Raw genomic sequence first — 13,315 nt, forward strand, 5'->3', positions numbered from 1 at the left:
GTATATTTAAAGCAGGGGTCGCCAATCTACGGCCCTCTACCCGCCGACTCTTTGACAACTAGACACGAGTCCATTTTAAATACTTTTTGACTATTTTAACTTAATACGGGCGAAAATTCTTCGCGCTGCGCGAATGATCTTTCTACGTCCAGTTTGTTTACGTTTTGATGCTGTTTTTGGACTAGATCAGCGCTTCTTTACCGTTGGGACGTGGAAGGCTGCCAAGTGTGTCGCAGACAAATGGAAAACGTATTCAAAAATATTAGACATATTTTAAAATATTAGACATTTTTTATTTTTTCGCCAATGTAATACAAACTAGCAGTAAATTTAAAAGAAATGCCGTTATACCCCAAAAAAATCGCGCTCGCTTCGCTCGCCAGGTGCGCCCGGACATCAAAACATTAACAAACACTATTACACTTTTCATTAGTAGTTTGGATGAAAAAAATCCGGGGCCCGCCTGATTCACAGTTCTTCTAACATTTTTCTTAGTTAACATTTTGCGCGGCCCACAGAGACATTTATGAGTTTGATTGCGGCCCGCGACTAGAAAAGGATTTAAAGTCTTGGTGCAGAAAGATATGAATTTTGCCTGGTAATGACATAACCTGGTGAAATAATGTATGTATAACTTCCAATAGTGAATGTATGTTAGGCAACCTAAAATATCACTGACAGCTTATCGAAACGAAAGTGAAGACAATATGATGTTAGACAACGATTAATATAATACTTTACTGTAAAGCAAGATGAGGGGGGCGATATGAAATAATACTGAGCCCAAGGGGGCACTAGTGTAAAAAAGGTTGGGAAACACTGCACTAGCACAAGAGCGACTGCGTTGAGGATCAGCTAAGTCGGAATGCCGGCTGGATTTGCCAGAACGGCCACGAAAGGAAAAGAGTATCGAGGTGAAATATTTAACACTTTACCAGGCGAATACTCTATAATTACAAGCACTCCACTCCAAATTTTAAGTTGCGTGCGTTAACTCGTTAGCCAACCACAATACTTCTGGTGATTAATAATTGCATTAACTGATAAACGACAACCAGTTCAAACTATAGTCGAACAAGTTAGCATATAGGAGATGCTACTTGCAATTATCAAAGCTGTAAACAGCACAAGTCGATAGGTAAGAAGAAGTTAGTTTTACAAGCTGATAGAGGCGGTCTTAAATAGCTACAGACAATCCAACTGCTGACTGCAGAGATAATGGCAGAACAGGCCATTTAGCATTTAACACTTGGGTGTGAGTAGCGATGCTTCGCAGCAGGGGTGGGCAATTATTTTTAGCCGCGGGCCGCATGAGAAACCTAAAATATTGTGGCGGGCCGGGTCAAATATAGGATCTAAAATACATACAATATGACGTCATACTCTGACGGTGTAAAAAAATAATCAATGAATTTGTTAATACGTTTGGAGTTGTGCGAAAATGTACAACTGAAGACGGATTTAAAGAAGGTCACAAAACGGAAAAATTTGCGACTATGTGTTTGAAAATGCAAACTTTAATTTAGATGGTACATGAAGCATTGTTTATTAAGTTGTGGGGCGCGTTGATCAAAACGTAAGATTAAATTACGTGAAAATTTTGCACGAAAAACTTACATACATGTTTTTCTTCTTTTTAAAAGCTTTAAGTTACCAACGTGTTATTTATATATATTTTAAATATTAGGCTAAGTTTGTTAACTTTCGTTAGAGAGAGTGCCACTGAGAAAAGGACACTATTTGTCTGTAAAGTTGCCAAACAATCGCGTGGAACATACGAGAAACACAGAAGAGATTCGAAAAGAATTTCCATTTTAGCATTTAGAACTGGCTAAAAATCGAATTTGGCGGGGTCTTGACAAGATCTGTAAAACTTGCCCTGGTTTTCGCTTAGCCTATGTATTTTATTGAAAATAAGCCGCGGGCCGGATTAAACTGCTTGGCGGGCCGAATACATCATAAAACTTACAGTAAACACAAAAACTCTTAGTCGGTAATTATTCATGCACTTTACAGTATGACTCAACTTCATCAAATATAACTTTTCCCAAACAAGGACATTAAATTGAAGAATTTTTGTGTAATACTAAAGAACAATGCTTCTGCAAAGCGATATGATTTCATTAAACAGAATACATTTTTAAGTTGCAATAATGTTAATTACATACTGCCTAACTAAAAACGTCCAAAGCAAATAACTAATTTATAAATTGCACGGATACGAAAAGCAGATTTGTTTTTATATTTAATAAAAACGAAATATCCCATTTTAAAAGAATCTTTAAAATAACATAGAGAACTTACCAACCAAAACAACGTGAAACACAGTTATTTGATACAGAATACAATAAACCTGAATACATAATCAACAATATTTATCTTAAATAATATCACACGCTGCTAAGTATTAAAAAAAACATATATTTATAACACTTTAATTTTTATCCTAACCTAAATATAAACTACATACCTTTTGTCACCATATTTATCCTAATTTTGAAATTGTATTATACAGTTTTAAACAAAAAGCATAAAAATTGACTAAAAAAGGCAAGGAACTTGATTAGAATATAATTTCTCTGCATTCACTTCACTAAGAGCATTAAACACAACACGACACAATACAATAGCTGCAAACAAAACTGATTGAGAGCCATTTTAACTAGATGGTGGGAATTTAATTGATTTTGGCAATTTCAAAAGCTTTTTTGGCAAATGGCTTCATTAAACCTTATTTGCTGTGAAAACTAACTTTTATTAATAATCCCACAACATTTTACCACACTTATGAATTGGCTTTTTTTTGGTAGTTTTAACCAGTTTAAGAATCCAAAACAAAATAGCCAAAATTTACTTCAAATAATCATGTTTAGTTTGTTGAAACAGAAAAATTAGATGCTTAAAAATACTTAATAAAATTAGGAAATGGAAAAATTTAAAAGCAAAACAACCACCACACAATTGTTAACGAAGGTACAGTGTTTGGAAATTGTTACCTCGCAAGCAAACAGAACAAATTGAAGATTCAATAAACAATGGTAAAACTGGCAAAATACTTAATTCACACCATTAGCCAAAATAGGTTAGCCGAGAATTTTAACGGGAAAACTAAATGGCATAAAAACATATGGTTTGCAAAAAAAATAGTTTAAAAATAAAAAAGATTTGTATACAGAACCAATAATCCTAACACAAACATGAAAGAGTTTGCATGAATAAAGCGTTTAAGGTGATTTACAAATACATAGTAAACAGTACAGTGCCAACAAAAGTTCTTTTTTCTTTTAGGTTTTTTTGAAGAACCATCCAGATATGTCAGCTTTAGCAGAAATAAAAATGTGCACAAATAAAAGTTCTTTTAAAAAAATCTAAACCAAACACTAACTGCCAGAGTAGCAAGTAATAGACAAAAATAAGGTTAGCAGTTTCAAACATCGAATCAATTAGGATTAAATTTAAAATGAAAAAAAAAATGTGTTTAAAGTTAGAGTGTTTCCCTGGCGGGACCCTTTTGCTCCTTTGTATTATACATCACTAACATTTAAACACTCAGGTAGAAAATAATTAGAATATTGGGCTCAAGGCAATAAATTTATTATTTGATTTTTTAAAGAAAAAATGTTTTTAAGGAAATTGAGCTTACACCTCAAAAATTCTTCTAAGAACTTGGTTCATAAACCACTGGTCTACGTAGAAAGCTTAATTGGTAGATTTTGAACGATTTTATTCTTCAAATTTGTGTCTTTATGTTTGGTCATCTTGATCATTACCAGGATAATTTCCTTCAAACCATTCCCTAGTTCTTCTTTACTGTACGGTTGGTCGAGCGGGGGAACGTGAATAAATGCAACCGGACTCTTTTTTATCGACAGTGAAGTGTAGTAAATGTATTCACACAGAAATCTAAAAAATAAATTTGATTTAAAGTGGTCGGCATTGTGGTTATTTAAAAAAATTGAATTCTTTAGGCACATATTTTTATCTCCTTACATTTGTCAAATAATATTTTTAACCAACATTTAGAACCTTTTTGCATTTATTCCCTATTTTATAAATCTACAAAAGCATATTGTTAACTAGCTCAATACTTATCGAAATAAGTCATCTTACCAAGGATTTTTAGCATAAAGGTTAGCAATTAAGTTGCAAAATTGGTAGTAATTTCTCATTCAAATCATTAAAAAATCCAAATACCATGTATAAACAGGGTTTATGTGTATGCTATATGCCTGTTTCTTCACATCTTTAGAAACTTTTGCCTACCCTGTCTGGCGCCTGCATGTTTTAGTTTTAAATGTGGCAAAATACTTTTTTAAATTAAAAAATCGAAACTTTAAGATACTTTGACTAAAAACCAAAAATACTTTTTGGACAAAAGTTTTGGATGTATTACTTAATTTAAACAAATGCATTGAACATTAATTTAAACAATGCATTGAACATTAATTTAAACAATGCATTGATGAAAACAAAGGTGTTGTCAGTCACTTGTTAAGAGCTGTTTTGGAGTTTTGACACTGGAGGAATGCAAATTAGTTTTTTTCAGAAAAACAAGATGGAATTTTGGCATTCTTATCAGTTCTAAAATTGTAATCATGGAGACAATAGTTTCGAAAGATGCCGTTTGGTAAGATTTTTACATATTTTTTACATAGTATTTGGATTACTCAAATCAGTTTGAAGTAAAAAAAAATAATCGTCCTACTGATAATAAGGTGATCAAAAAAATCTTACCTGCCAGCGTCTTTAGAAACTACTGCAGACACGTTGTGTTGCTTGCAGCATTCCATGGCCTTTTTCATGTCCAACGATGATTTGATCATCGTCACGCCAGACTTTTTGCAACAGTGATCAGCTGGGAGTTTATGTTGAACATCCTCCCTTAAAAAGTGATAAACAAATATGAAGGAAATCTATAGAATAATACAAACTGTAAATAGAGTATGTTGGATGCGCTATGCATGATGTTATTGTGTATAAAATGTTTGTGTTGTACATTCCCCAGAATAAGGAGGGAGTTCTACTGACAGCTTTATCAGTTAGTAGTTAACAAACACATAGATGGCTACAACAACGTAATTCTTAATTTGGACGAATAACAATAAATAAAGGGCAACAGCGCTAATCAATTAAACATAAATATAAAATTTACACAGCAACAAAAGTAGCTGTTAACACCAACAAAGTCATGTTTAAAATGCAAGACACTAGGAGCGATGTTTGATAAAAACAGGGAGAAAACATAAGGATAATTTGAAGGAAAGAATGCAGAATAATACATGGTAAATAGATAATGTTGGTTGTGCTATACAAAATGTGTTTTGCCAAACAGAATTAATTTGTATGGAACAAACTTAAAACCGGTGGTATAGAAAAATAAAAATGGGTCCGAACTAATTTTATTTTGTATTTTAGTTGTTAACATTTTGATTTAATTGAAAAGGTTGAAGTTGGGAAAATAAACCTTATGTAAAAATTATTGGGTGAAAAAGTAACCCTTATTAATTTGAAACTATAGTTTTAAATCATTTAAATTAAACAAAAAATAAAAAAAATATTTTATTGGCTTAAAAAAATGAATAAACAACAAACAAAACTTTAAACCAAAAGAAGCAACCCAAACCTGTTATAGTCGTGGTTATGGGCGAGTTGTTCCAACGTAAATGTGCGAGCAATTCCCGACAAACCAACATGAATGACAAGCTAAAAAAAACAATAAAACCTATAATTTAAAAATATTTATAAAGAGAGTATGACTAACTTCCTGGAAAATATCTTGTAAAATTGTAAATAAGGTTTGTTCCTCATAGAATCAGAACAGAATCCTTATTAGATGTTCAAATAAAAATTGCTCAGCAAACAGTGTTCTAACATTGAGTTTAGTTTTTTATGATAGCTTAACAAATGGGATATTTGAAAACACTTCTTTTGGTTGGCACTAACAAACAGGTATACATGAGCATATAGGCTGTGCAATAATGGGTAGAGTCATTACATACCATAACAGGTCGGGTCATTTAACCATAATAGGTAGAGTCATTACATACCATAACAGGTCGGGTCATTTAACCATAATAGGGTGTCATTATTCCATACCAGGTCATGTCATTATATCATAATGGGTGTTGTCACTTACCATAACAGGTTGTGCCGTTTAACCATAATGGGTTGTGTCATTTAACCATATGAGCGTGTGTCATTATACCATAACAGGTCATGTCACTTAACCATAATAGGTAGTGTCACTTAACCATACAAGGTTGTGTCATTTAACCATACAAGGTAGTGTCACTTAACCATACAAGGTTGTGTCATTTAACCATACAAGGTAGTGTCATTTAACCATACAAGGTAGTGTCATTTAACCATACAAGGTAGTGTCATTACATACCTTAACAGGTCATATGTCACCCCTCCTTCACTTGACTCTAAACATTTTGTGGTACTGTAGCCCCTGCAGCATGTTAAGCGAAGCGTGTCTTATGCCTTTTTATGTACGTGTTCGCATTTGCCTTTTTCGTGTGTTTTGTGTTTGCGTGTCGCGCACGTGGCAACTACTTACATTCATCAGAACACGCTGACCGAATACAAGCTTGCCACTACATTTGGTGACCCCGGTCCAAGAAACGAAATTTCTTGGCTATAGACGAGTTTAATGGTTGAAAATCAAGATTCAAGCATGCAAAGCGCCGTTTCTCTGAAGCTTCCGACGTTTTGGGTCGAGCAACCTCGAGTATGGTTTCAACAGTCTGAAGCGCAATTTCACTTAAGAAAAATTACGTGCGATGAAACTAAGTACTTCCACGTCATATCTGCCTTGGACCAGCATACCGCAAGTAGACTGATCGATTTATTGGAAGATCCACCAGAAAGGAACAAGTACAACGCAATAAAGGAGCGATTACTGAGCACATTCAGCCTCTCCGAGTATGAACGAGCAGCAAAGCTTTTGCACATAACTGAGCTTGGAGATCGCAAGCCGTCGCAGCTTATGGACGAAATGCTCTCGCTTATGGCTGGCCATGTGCCATGCTTTCTTTTCCGATACCTCTTTCTGCAAACTATGCCAAAAGACATTCGTGTTGTTTTGGTAAAAGAAAGTTTCGAAGATCCTCGCTTTCTGGCTCAACGTGCTGACATGTTGTGGCAAGCGCGAAATGATGATCAGCAGTTTACTATCGCAAAAATCAAGAAGAAGCCAACGTTTTCAAAGACAAAAATACAAAGGAACGAATCCGGTGGTTTGTGTTTCTTCCACGAAAGGTTTAAAGACAAAGCGAGGAAATGTCAGCAACCTTGCTCGTTTCAGGGAAACGACACAGCCGGCCGCTACTAAATGCTTCAGCGGTCGGCAAAAGAGGGAATTTGTTTTACGTATGGGACAAAATATCCGCAAGAAACTTTTTGATCGACACAGGAGCGGAAATCAGCGTTTACCCTGCCTCATCTCTTCAAAAACGGAAGCAATCCAGCGGCCCCAAACTTATCGCAGCCAACGGAAGTAACATAAATACATATGGAACGAGAAACATATGTTTAGATCTGGCATCTGGTAAATTTTGCTGGCGCTTTACTGTAGCCGCTGTAGCAAAGCCTCTTTCAGGCGCAGATTTCTTGAGAGCGCATTCTCTCTTAGTAGACCTCCGGCACAATTGCCTGCTGAATGCTAAATCATTTGCCAGCATTCCAATCAGCAACGCAAAGCAAATCGCGCCGCAGTTAAACACGCTGGTTTCGGGCAACAACGTGTACAGAAAGCTTTTGGAAAAGTTTCCAAACATCACATCGCCAACACTATTCAGCGTAGCTCCAAAGCACCAAGTGGAACACTTCATTCCAACAACAGGCCCGCCAGTGCACGCAAGAGCAAAACGGTTATCTCCGGAAAAGTTGCAAATAGCAAAGGACGAATTTCGGAAAATGATGGAATTAGGAATAATCAGGAGATCATCTAGTCCATGGTCGTCACCACTTCATATGGTTAAAAAGTCATCTGGCGACTGGAGACCTTGCGGCGATTACAGGCGATTGAATGCAGCTACCCAACCTGACAGGTATGCTATACCGCATATTCAGGATTTCTCCGCACGTTTAGCGGGAGCAAAAGTATTTTCTAAAATTGATTTGGTAAGAGGTTATCATCAAGTACCGGTTGCCAAAGCAGATATAGCAAAAACTGCGGTGATCACACCTTTTGGTTTGTTTGAATTTCTACGTATGCCGTTTGGGTTAAAAAACGCCGCACAAGCGTTCCAACGCCTTATGGATACAGTTTTGCAAACTTGATTTTGCATTCGTTTATCTAGACGACATTCTAGTTGCCAGTAAGTCAATAAAGCAGCACCTCGTACACCTCAAACAAATTTTTCAAAGACTTGCAGATAACGGACTTGTTATTAACCTAAACAAGTGCTCGTTTGGAAAGTCTACAATTGATTTCCTTGGTCATCGCGTCGACTGCAATGGAGCAAGACCACTTCCAGACAAAGTTTTAACAATCCGTCGCTTTCCAAAACCAACAACACTTAGAGCACTACAAGAATTTGCAGGTATGGTCAATTTTTACCACAGATTTATTCCAGCTGCCGCACGAATAATGTCCCCGATATACAAAGCATTGTCTATAAAAAGCAAGACACTAGTTTGGACTGATGAACTACAGAGAGCCCCTGCAGCATGTTAAGCGAAGTGTGTCTTATGCCTTTTTATGTACGTGTTCGCATTTGCCTTTTTCGTGTGTTTTGTGTTTGCGTGTCGCGCACGTGGCAACTACTTACATTCATCAGAACACGCTGACCGAATACAAGCTTGCCACTACAGTACCTTCCCTTGTTAATGTTTCAGTAAACAACATGACAGACTGTCATAAGGTAGGGCCAAGAAAAGTGGTACCTACTAGGTTATTTGATATCATGCTGAGTTTAGGAAAATTAATGCAAATAAAATGTTATTGTGGCTTCCCAAACTTATATTCTTCTTTTAATAAATCAAATAGAAAAAAATGGTTTCTTTGCATTGTAAGGTTGAGAACCACTTGACTACACTATTTTATTCACACAAGTAAAAGTCTATTTACTCTATGTCTTTCAACAAGATCTGCTGTGAGTCAAATGTAAAACACCTGTTTTGGTGATATGTACACAGCCTGTCTTGTTTCCTATATTTGTAACTTCGTCTATGCTGGCGAAAAATGCAAAAAGAAAAAAAAAATACAAACGTGTTTAAAATTTGTCACTAATTAGTTTAAATCAAAAGTTTTCTTGAAAAAATTAAAAGTTTTTCTGAAAATATTATCAAGATTTTAAGCCAGAAAATGGTATATTAAAATACTGCTTAACCATTAAAATAAATACTCTGCACTGTAGACAAGTTGATTGATAAATGATTTATCAGGTCAGAGTTCTAAGAGCTTGTCAACATTAAAATACAATTTGTCAACAGTGATATTTGCTTTTCCATTCTTAAAAAATACATCTTTAGCTGTGAAATGAAAATAAATACTCATTCTGACTAGAATGTTTTGAAAGAATACACAAGACATAAAAACAAGTTTACCTGGGGATTATGGTCAGCCCATAGTTTAGGAACCATTTGATCAATTGCATCGTATTCCACTGGAATTTCACAGGTTACAATGTCTATGTTGGTTCCCAAACCTTGCTGGGCAAGCTCCTACGAATAGAGTAAAAAAATAATACACTTGGGCAAACTTAACATTTTAAATATGCTTATTTGGTACACGTTTCAGGTGGTAAACGAGTAGCTTCTGTTTTTTTCACAAAAACCTGGATTCACAACTTTGTATTTTTTATCTGGTTTTGTTTACATAACTGCTCTAGATGTATAATAGTCCTATACACGCTGAATAAATTTATATTGTTAATACAACCTGTAATAAACTCCTAATGAAAGCTTCAAACTTATATTAAACTTACCTTCACTGCAATCCAACTAGAGTTTATTTTATAATCTCCAAAAGGACCAAATCCAGTCACAAGAACAGTAAAGCTTTCCGGAGCCATGATCCAATGTTTGAAGCAATTTATTTACAAATACTAAAAGGCAGCACAGACACTGGGAATTGCAAAAGCAAAACTAACACTAAAACTATTGCTGCATTTGAAAAGTACATATATTTCAAGAAACACAGGGTATTAGTAGGACTAATTGTTTGTAGATAGTCGGTCTAGAATCCCACCAAATTTTAGTCCAGGGGTTTATATTGCTAGCATTATTTGGGTTTGGTTGGGTCAAGTATTTACTTACAATTTAATAGTAAACCTTAACCCACCCAAGCCAGCACACTAACCCAAATAATGTGTGTTGTGGTAGGATTCTAGACCAGTGCCAAGTCGATTACTTTCATTTGTACGTTAAATCAAGCAGTACAAAGCTGAAAGTACCTTTTTAAGCCACTGATAAACGACTGTGATTGTTGTTTGTTTTGGAGCAAAAACAAAATTGATTCCACAAACAGTGAGTACAACATGCACATAAAAGGTTTAGTCATAACTTGAACAAAGTAGACAGAAACTAATCCTATACAAATGAACAACTTTATCAAAAACGACTAAATCAACACAGTGATGTCACATGACTTAATCAAGCTGAAGGCGAAAGAGAAGAGAATTAGGAGTGGTGACGTCAGCCACCACTATCTCTTGCCCATTTACAATTCCCAGTTCTGCAAGGGACTTGGATAGATTCGGTCTTGTAGCTTGTTCTATCGAGGCAATCGATTTCAAATAAAGGGTCTTGTTTTTGCCATTTACTGTTGTAGTGATACCAGGGCTTTTCATCTGCAAAGTTCCATTCTCGCACAAGTAGCTGATAACTTCTCGCAGCAGATCGGTCGACTTGAAAGTTAAACTACGCGGTTTTTGACTGCAAGCGATACAAGTGTCACTTCGCTCAGCCTCAAACGTGTAAGTGTAAGCACCTTCTACGTCGTTGAACACCATGTAGTTGTTAAGGGGAACTGCACAGCTGCTGGCCAGTTTAAATACTTCTGTAGAACAAGCGGCGGCTATAACTGCATTGGTTGAAGCCACAGCAGGAATAATCCTCTTTATTACACCTTGTGTGAGACGATAAGTGACGCCCAAAATTCCATACTCGTCAGCCCTTTTGGCAGCAGATTTGCAAATCCAAGAAACATGATCGGGGTTGTCGCCATCTATTGCTATGTCTCCGAAAGGTTTTTCTTTTTCCCAGCCAAACATTCTCACATACTCAATACAGTGTTCAGGCTGTCGAGGTGTATGGGCAACAGTGCACATTGGGAATGTAACTTGTGGAGGATAAAGGTCTAGCGTACAGTCAACACAAGCTGTCATTCCAGGAAGAATGACCCTCGCATTACCCTTAAAACCCTCAGTTCCGCCATCTACCAAAGGTATAATCGAACTTTGATCCAGGTTCCCATCTTCATCATAATCAAGCAAACTAATTAGCATTCCATTTATCCATCTTCTGGCAACAATGGAGTCAAGGCCACATACCACAATATGGAACTGCTTGTAAAATGAGCTATCAAAATCTTGAATTTTGCAGTAATGCGGAACTACTTGTGCACCTCGAACACGTTTGTTAATGAACTCAGCTGCAACTGTTGCCTTCGGTTTGTCAATGTCAGTATGTCTGAAGAGAAATTGCCGATTTAGATTAGAAAGGTCGATTGTATCCATGTCAATCACATGAATATGACGGAATCCTACAAGTGTGAGATCTTTAAGCAGTTCACATCCCAAACCTCCAGCTCCTATCACAAGGAGTTTGCAATTCTCTTGAATGAAGTCTAGAATCTCAGAGCTGGCTTCGAAATCAGGATGTGCAAAAGGGCTTGGTCTTTCAAGGACCTTTTGTATGTGGTTCCATCGTCCATTCCATTTAGTGTTATCTTGTTGGTTGTTGGCATCCACCTCCATTAAACTTAATATAACTCTTTTAATATTGACGAAAAACCTAATTCGACTGTTGACAAGAACTTTTTTACCCATAAACTCAAAATCGTTAAACAACGAAAATGCTACAAACATGTAAAAGTTTTATTTTACCGCCTTCCATCAAACTTATAGTACGGCAATATAAAGTAAATAAGACCAAATTTAAATCAAAAAAAAACGAAAAAAAATTGCTTTTTAACGTCTTTTAAAAAAACTATAAAACATATGTCAATTCGATATAATTTCCAAGCAAAAAGTAACAAAGTAACGTTTTCGTTTTAAATCTAGCTTCCCAATACGTATTTGCAATATTTTTTCGTTTATTAAAGGTTATTGTTCGCTATTTAACGGTAACATTGGTCAAACAGAAATACAAAACAAAAATTGCCCATTCACCTTACAGACGCTAAATATTAACATTGTGGTATTCGGCGCTCTTTCACTATTGTACGTAAAAATTCATAAAAAAAAAAAATTTCTTCAAATGCCGCATACCACAACACATATTATTTGGGTTAGGGTTAGCGTTTGGTTGAGGTTGGGTCAAGTTATTATTAATAATAAACATAATATTACTTGACCCACCCTCACCCAAACGCTAACCCGCACCCTAACCCAAACAATATGCGTTGTGGTATGCGGCATTATTATTTTATTTGTTTTGCAGAACTTTTCACGTACAATAGTGAAAGAGCGCCTGGTATTCATATATAGAAAATATTTTGATTTCTGATAATTTCTCCGAAAGCAAAACGTTTAAGAATATTCTTCAACAACCCGCAAATAGGCACGCTGTGCTTTTCTTGATTTATTACTTCTGGCCCAACAAAAACTTTTCCTAGCCTGATAACTAGCTTTTATTTCACCAGCGCCAATAGTACTTCGTAATTTACCAAATGAGCAGTTTAATCACAGCCAGCAATTGATTGTAATTTGCGTGACGCAATTTTTCGTAATCTACCGGTATTTAAGTTATAAAAAATAATGTTAATAGGAAGCTAACATTTAGAACTCACATATGAAAGCTTCTTCGTGATTACTTAAATAGTTTGTTTAAAGAATATCGCCTTTTTAAATTCAAGTAAAACCACGCGTGACGCCTCATTGGATAAACATTGAACTTGTTGAAAGACATGTTCAAAACAACATCCTACAAACACAAACATAAGTCGTTTCTCATATTCGTCAAAGGATATAAGCAATATTTAAAACAGGTTCCTCTGTAAAACTTTGTGTCTTGTTGGCTTTGTGTGTCAGTCCCTGACGAAGGCTTGCCGGATAGTAAGCCGAAACGTTGGTAGAAAATAATATAAATTGCCAGAGGAACCTGTTTTAAATATACTATGCCTGGTAGCAACAGCATATTTATG

The 13,315-nt window shown here is 35.8% G+C and overlaps 1 protein-coding gene and 1 pseudogene across 1 annotated transcript; one reads left to right on the forward strand and one right to left on the reverse strand.

Annotated features, from left to right (window-relative positions):
• Nucleotides 1-2,257: 2,257 nt before the first annotated feature.
• Nucleotides 2,258-12,130, reverse strand: LOC146139079 (NEDD8-activating enzyme E1 catalytic subunit-like). Its single transcript, XM_083393007.1, has 6 exons — nt 11,026-12,130; nt 9,936-10,023; nt 9,556-9,669; nt 5,624-5,703; nt 4,735-4,881; nt 2,258-3,903 (listed from the first exon to the last, which is right to left on the reverse strand). The coding sequence occupies exons 1-6, from the start codon at nt 12,036-12,038 to the stop codon at nt 3,687-3,689; spliced, it is 1,659 nt and encodes a 552-aa protein (XP_083249133.1). The 5' UTR covers nt 12,039-12,130; the 3' UTR covers nt 2,258-3,686.
• Nucleotides 6,469-8,683, forward strand: LOC146139080 (uncharacterized; annotated as a pseudogene).
• Nucleotides 12,131-13,315: the final 1,185 nt, after the last annotated feature.

The sequence above is a fragment of the Ascidiella aspersa genome, chromosome 6 (assembly GCF_963924565.1).
Source record: "Ascidiella aspersa chromosome 6, kaAscAspe10.2, whole genome shotgun sequence".
In the NCBI taxonomy this organism is placed as follows: domain Eukaryota; kingdom Metazoa; phylum Chordata; class Ascidiacea; order Phlebobranchia; family Ascidiidae; genus Ascidiella; species Ascidiella aspersa.

Bases quoted from the DNA above. Each gene is read 5' to 3' on its own strand.
- LOC146139079 (XM_083393007.1), bottom strand. From the start codon at position 12,038: ATGTTTGTAGCATTTTCGTTGTTTAACGATTTTGAGTTTATGGGTAAA. The intron at 9,670-9,935 runs GTAAGTTTAATA...TATTCGTAGGAG, and splicing joins CTAGTTGGATTGCAGTGAAG to CTTGCCCAGCAAGGTTTGGG. The intron at 4,882-5,623 runs GTTTGGGTTGCT...TCACTTTTTAAG, and splicing joins CATAACCACGACTATAACAG to GGAGGATGTTCAACATAAAC.